Source organism: Fringilla coelebs, assembly GCF_963513975.1.
Source record: "Fringilla coelebs genome assembly, chromosome: 17".
Taxonomy (NCBI): domain Eukaryota; kingdom Metazoa; phylum Chordata; class Aves; order Passeriformes; family Fringillidae; genus Fringilla; species Fringilla coelebs.
The window spans coordinates 5,138,286-5,145,343 of NC_140043.1; the positions used below are offsets into that span (position 1 = coordinate 5,138,286).

A 7,058-nucleotide genomic window follows, 5' to 3' on the forward strand; every position below is an offset into this window, starting at 1 on the left:
CTGTCCAGAGAAAAGGTGAAAAATCTGTAGCTCACTTGGGACACATTGCCTTAAAAACACAGAGAAACTTAGCAGCATTCCTGAGCTAAGGAAGATGAGGTCTTCTTGGGGTTTTTGGTTTTTTTTGTTTTTTTTAAGTTAGTTAACCAAATTGGAATTTTAATCTTTGACAAGAAAATCTGCAGTGGAATGAGGAATGATTTCCTCAAGTGTCAGTACAGAATGTCATACCCAACACTAGCTCCTCTCACCTCCAGAGGCCCAGGACAACTGCATACACAGCTTGAGTCAAGACCTGTGGCCCTCTTCAGAGTCCTCTGATCCTCGTGTTGTGGTTGAGCTGTCCACCCTCCCATTGGCAAAATCCCTGTGTCAGCCCCAGAGACTCAGTTCTGACAGAATTTAGTCTGAGGGATGTTCTTACAGCACAAGGTGGGCCTCTTCAGCCTGAATCTGTGTGTGTGTTTTTGTTCTGTGCTATTTTGGGAATAAGCAACTGATAACAAGCAAATGCTTTCGTCTGCTGGAGTAACTGTGTTCTCAAGCATTAAAATTATGGTTTGTACTAACTGTCCAGTGGGGAGGAAAAAAATCAAGGCTCTTAATTCCAGAAGACAGGTTAGCTTCTGTGGGAAGGAGGCAGAAACTGTTAAGTCTTTTGCTGTCAGAAAGAAACTCATGCTGCAAGTATTCAGTCAATTAGGCTGATTTGTAGCAGCCTCACTATAAATCCTCTTTCATTCAGAGGCAAGTTAAGCTCTTTGATGAAACATGGCATTCCAAGGAATTTCAGTAGGTTCTCACACATCTAACCATGGCAAAGTTATCTGTAGTGACACACCATCTGAGAATGACATGGTATGTTCAATTCTACAACATTACAGCCAATGTATCTCAAAAAAAAAAAAGGCCTGCAAAAAGCCTTTCACCCACTCTTGCAGATTAGCCTTCTTCTTGCATGCTACATTTGTTCAGCCTATTAGTAAATTAGAAACAGATTTTCTAAATCAGTTCTAGATACAAAAACAGTTGAGAGAGACAACTATGCAGTAAATGACCACTCAACCCAGAAACACGACTGTTTTGCCAAAGAAATGCATCACTCCTTAGAGGTGTAAAACCAGTTTAAAGGCAGCATGTCTTATCTGTGTAACATGACCAGAGGCAGAACCCTTTGTTTCCCTGGAAGTTGGAGCTTTCCCACTCCTCTGCCCCAGAGGGGGATGACAGCAGAGCTGTGACCCTGTCCCGTGCCCAGCTGTGCCACCCATCTGACTCACCCTGCTGAGCTGGTCCAGGAGTCTTTGGTTCTGCTCGGAGAGTTCCTGGACAGCGCGCGTCTTCTCGCGGTCGGCCTCGCGCAGGTGCACCTGCTGCTTCTCCAGCTCGTCCTGCAGCTGCTTCACGTCGCTCTCCAGCTCTGACACTCTTCCTTCCCACTCGCCCTCCTTGTTCTCAAATCGCCGCCGCAGCTCGTGCTTCTCTTGCTCCAGGTGCTACATGATGGGGGAGAGGAGGTTAGGAAGGGAGGGAAAAAAGGTGAAAGTCTCCTTTTCCTCCTCTATGCTAGGGCTAAAACCTCGTGCAGGAGAGAGGATGGTGCTGGAGCGTGACAGTGCCATGGAGATGACAATTCCACATCAGGGCAGGTCACTGGCACTAAAGCCATTTTCTATTTCCAGCAGTTGGCCTGTCCTTGGCCACTGGAGTTCAGCACATTGAATTTTTACTGAAATAACTGCCAAAAGAGTGAAGTAGGTTGCATGTCAATAGGCGAGATATATAGGTCAGACAGAGCAATTGATTTAGCAGAGCCCAGCTTAACTCCAAAGCAATATTTCAGTGGTCACTGGTATAATTTTTTTTAAAACTGCCTTTATAGTCAAAATACACAAACTATACACCCTTACTGTTGGTGAGGAATGTAGATGAGGCATCCTTGTTGTCATATGGGTCCCATGAACAACAGTTGAATCATCTATCCATTTGCTCCTTCTATTCCTGACCTAATTAGTTGTCTGAGAGTTTGATAGTGCACAGTAACTCCATTGTTTGATGCAGCCTGCGCTGGAATGGCAATGGATGCAATGAACTGCTTGCTATAGACATTAGGTACATCCATGTTCTGGGTTCAGGTTTCTTAGAAACCACTCTCAGTTCTGGAGACTCTGCTCTGCCTTGGATTGGCTGGAAAATGAGGGACAGCACAAATCTGATGAAACTTTTGCATGTTTCACAGGCTCAGTTAAATGAGGGCTTGATTGAAACAGAGCTGCAAATCAGGTCAAAGCAGATTTATGTTGTGCCCATTTGAAAGAATCCCTGCTCCAAAACCCTAAGCTTGAATTTCCCTTGGTGGCTGAAGACACACATTCACTTTCCGAACAAGTCACAGATTGGGGACATGGGCATGTCCCAGGATCAGCAGGGAAACCTGAAAAATGGGAGTCCTCTCCTTGTTGGTTGTCCTCTGATCCCCAGAATAATCTCCTGCCACTCTCTATCAGATTCCCCAGTCTTTAAGGAATGTGTCTTAGAAAAGAACAGAAACCCACTGGGCCAAACACTGGTAGCACTTGCCTATTTCTCCCAGGTGAATTGTTCCCTAGTGAACAATTCCCATGGCACTTCTGATAGGAGGGAAAAATAAACCTGCTAGGTGGAAAAGAAAATTGCACTGCATTTATGTGAAGTGGCTTTTTATTGCTTGTTAGAAACACAGGCTGTGAGGGGGCTGTTTCCCCTGGGTGCCTATTGCTGATGACACACAGCCTCCTTGGCAGGGTCCCTGTCACCTTCCCGAGCAGGTCTGAATGTCAAACCCTCCAGTACCTCTCCAGCTTCTGGCCTGTGTATTGCTAATCTTCCACCTTTTTTTGCTCTGCCACACAGATGCCATGTTTTCTCTTTCTTCACCTGATCCCCAAATCCTTTCCTATGCTCCTTCCAGCTCAGTGTAGGAGCATGTTGCTTGTGCCCTTCAAATCCTTCTGCAAATTCCAGACTTTCACGAAAAACCCTTAAATATGAGGGAAAGTTGATTAAAAACAGTGGCCCATAGTAGGGGATTTCCCCATGTTTCAGACACTAAAAGAATGAGCATCCTTGCAAATGAGAGCTAAGCAGTAATAGAAATATTTTAGTGCAATAGGTAGGCATGAGCTCCCAGCACCTGGCCCATGACAACCATTGCAAAGAAATCTTGTTTGTAGTCCAAGTGTGGCTGGAGCAGCCACAATTTCACTTTCAGCAGCACACTGAAAATTCTGTCTTTTATAGCTCTGCCTCTTTCACTGCTAGGCAACGTTTAGAAAGATCCAGGGCCTTCTCTAAATGGAAAGTGGAACTTCAGCCTGCTGAGAAGCAGCACTGCAGCTGAAGTGCCCCAGACACCCAAATGTGATTTAGAAGCCACTGATAAGCCTTGTCAATCATTTAAAAAGCACTTTAGTTTTTCACTGCAAAAGAAAATTGCCACTACACAGAGCCCCAGTAAATGGCCATCACAAAGGCTGGCATTAGAAGAAGGTGAAGAATATGAAGTTTATTCTGTTGTGACAGAGAAACCAGAACAGAGCAGTGGGGCACAGAGAGGCTGTTGCAAAGAGGAGAACCCAGATGAGATGTGTTGACTGGTCCCTCCTGCTTCTGTCAGCAGCCGTCTCTCCTGGCCTGCCCTCACCCCAGCACCTGCAGGGCTGCAGGTCTGGAGAGGGGATTTCTGCACGTAGTGCTGATAGGGCAAACTGCTGGCCTCAGTAGGGGAGTTTCTTGTTTCCTGAGTGTCTCTCCATTCACCAGCTGCTCATTGATTTTTAAACAGAACTGCTTTCTAGAAGATGTTTTCTTCTGAAAACAGCTTCTCTTCAACTTAACTGAGCTGGGCTGGTCCTCATCTGAAGAGATGAAAGCAAAGGGGAGTTTCCCAGCTGATAAAGAGGGTTCATACTGTAAAATGCTTGGACACAGCAGGCTCCTCTGTGTCAGAGGAACAGCATTATTAACTGTTTTAATCCCTTAGAGAGGATAAAGCTGTCTAGGATCACATATCAGAATTTATTACAGAACTTCAATTTCATGATTAGAAATGAATTTAAATTCAGGCTGTGAAGTGAAAGGTTTGCCAGAGTAGGTGTATGGCAGGAATGCTGTACCTCAGCAATGAACCCACAAAACTAGAACATATTTAATATTGAGGCAAAGCACCCAACGAGCAGACCAGGACCTTGGCTATTGAAATGGAGAGGCTTCACTGAGCTCTGGTAACCAATTCTGAACTGTGAACTGGGACAAAATATCTCCTTTTAAGTGCTAAACATCATTATATCAGGTTGTCAGCAAGGATCTCATCTGAGACTTTGCTTCGTGTCACCATCAGAAAGTTCTTAGCATAGGGAAGGAGGGAACAGCTGTGGGTCTCTCCTCTCTGCTCCTCTGAAATAAAAAAGCTTACTGTGAAATTTTATTCACTTCAGTGGCAACAGGAGGAGGCCGAGATTTAATCTGCAGAGGCTGGGATTATCAAGCTTGTGTTTTAGAAGATTAATGTTGAAATTTGATTTTTTGTGTGAAGCAGCACTGGGTTAAATTTGCCAAACCCAGTGGAAAAAAAATGACCCTAAAGTAGATAACACTCACTCCTCTCAAATGGGTAGCCTGGAAAATAGCAATCTGTTATTCCACTGGGAAGTTAGGGTGATAGTAACGGGATGAAAATATGTAAACAGTCGGTTGTGTTTACAATCTCTTCATTTTCTTTCTGAATGGGCCTGTGAGAGCAGAGGTAAACATTTGTGGGATGTTATTTAAAATACTATAAAGTCGTAGTTTCTCCCCTCTCCTTTTCACCTCGACATTTTGCAAGCAGTGAGTGGTATTTGAGGCTCCTGAACTCCCTAAAAGGCAGCTCGCTGGGTACCTAAACTTGTGCATTTTTCCTTTAATGGTGGGAAAGGTTCTACTCCAACTCCTAAGGAAAACCATGTCAGCACAACATCACATTTGTCTGTTCTTAAAGATCAACCTGGAAACATTCACTCTGGCAAATTTTAATACTCTGGGAAATTCTCATCTGATAAACAGAGACACTAAGCAACAATTTGAGCAAATGTCACCTTCACTATTTTTTTATTAAAATAGCAAAGGCAGAGAGATTCCCTTGCAAAAAGGAAGGGATCAGCTGAGGTAAATGACAAGCTTAATAAGAGAGAGGAATTTTTGTCAGGAGAACAATGGGCATACAGTAATTTCACAAATCCTCTTGAACTTGAGAAATGTTAATGTGAGGAAGGAATACAGGAATATGCAGGACTGTGCTGAAAGAGCTGGTCTAGGCTGACTTGAAATGTGAATGTTAATCCAGCACTGTTCAAACTCTCTCCAGAAAGGTGAGAGAGGCTTTCCTCAGCCTTCTAAGCAGTATTACTTATTGGAAGAAATACAGTTTCAAGAATACCTATGAGGAAGAGTGAAAAATAGTGGTTCTCTCACAATTGTGCAAGAGAGTCGATCCAAAAAAAAAAAACCAAACCAAAACTGCTTGCACAAGTCCTTTTCTTTGTAATAGCTCTATTTTATCTTAAAAAATCAATAAATAGCTCAGTCCCCCGAGTTCCTGGCAAACAGCTCTCTCCAGATACCTGTAGGTATTTTTTAGAGCAGACAGCTAACAGCGATGTATCATTAGGGCTTATCTCCTGCCATGCCTAAAGCCTTAGCTGCAACAGCTTAAGCATAAGGGTCACATATGCTCTGTAGCTCAGTACCTGCTGTGCAAATTTAACTTCCGAGGTATTACTGCGGCGAGATGAGCCGCGCACACCTCTCCCAGGTGGTCCTGAGGCAGAACAGCCCCCCAGGAGCCTCCGGAGCGCGGTGCTGCAGCCCGGCCCCGGCCTCACATGCCGGCTCTCGGCCGGGAGGAGCGGGGAGAACGACAGCTTTGCCTCCCTCAGGCCTCGCAGGCATTGCTCAGACCCTTTCTTCCCCGTCACGGCCACAGCGATTCCCGTGGGCTGCTCGGCCGGGCCCGCGCCCGCCGCCCGCCCCCGGCGCTCGCCGGCGAAGGGGCCGCGCTGCGCGGGGAGAACCCGCGGGCCGGGCGGAGCGCGGCGGGGCCTCACCTCCAGCTTGTCGGTGAGCTCCTTGTGCATCCTCTCGTACTGCCGGCTCATGTCCTGGTTGCGCTCCAGCAGCGCCTTGCCCAGTCGCGCCGCCAGCACCAGGTCCTTCTCCTTCTGCCGGATCAGCGAGAGCAGCTCGGGGTCGCGGGCGGCGGCGGCGGGCGGCGGCTCCGGCGGCTCCCCGGCGGCGGCCAGCAGCGCCAGCTCCTCCTCCAGGGCCAGCTCCAGGGCGGCGGCCCCGGGCGGCTCCATGCCGCCGGCGCTGTCCGCCTCCGCCGGTGCTGACCCGGCGGCGGGCAGGCGCAGGCACGGCGCCGACATGGCCCTGCGCGCCGCCGCCGCCGCTCCGCTGCGCCCCCCGCGCCCGGCCCGCGGCTGCGGCGGCTGGGCGGGGAGCGCCGCCGCCCCCGGCCCCCGCCCCCCGGCGCCGGGCCCCGGCAGCGCATCGCCACCGCCACCGCCACTGCCGCCGGCGCGGCCGCCGCCAGCGGCATCGGGGCCGGGTGGCGCGGGGGAAACCGGGTCCTGCTGGCCCCGGCCGCCGCGGGCAGGTCTCGTCCCTTCTGCCGCAGGCCCGGGCCAAAAATCCCCCCAAAACATTGGGGAAGTCCCAGGAGGGAACTTGGCACCCCCGAGGGGCACAGCGCGTTCTCCCCGCTCGCTGCCCGCTCCCCCAGAGCTCTAGCGGGACTCTTTCGGTTGCCAGAGCAGCTCTCGGGATCTTTGTGCTCAGTAGTTCACCCCGGAGAGCTGACTACAGCTTCCAACAGCCACCGGGGCTTGCTTTCAATTTCAGATTGTTTGGCATGTTCTCGGGTAACATTTGTCCTAAAGGTACCCTCAGTGAACTTTGGGAGTTGTAGTCAGTTCAGCTCCCAGTACCATTTATTCGCTTTATTAGGGGCAGGACTGGTTGGGGTTTCAGTTTTGGTTTTG

At 48.9% G+C, this 7,058-nt stretch overlaps 1 protein-coding gene across 1 annotated transcript in view; it reads right to left on the minus strand.

Annotated features, from left to right (window-relative positions):
• BICDL1 (BICD family like cargo adaptor 1) overlaps positions 1 to 6,443 on the minus strand; it is a gene marked incomplete at both ends in the record, with an annotated part of 44,798 nt that extends 38,355 nt beyond the window's left edge. The window contains 2 exons of the mRNA XM_084217018.1: positions 1,281 to 1,496; positions 6,123 to 6,443. Of these exons, the coding sequence (XP_084073144.1) occupies positions 1,281 to 1,496; positions 6,123 to 6,443 (537 nt within the window). The remainder of the gene's footprint in view (positions 1 to 1,280; positions 1,497 to 6,122) is intronic.
• Between the last annotated feature and the right edge of the window lie 615 nt (positions 6,444 to 7,058).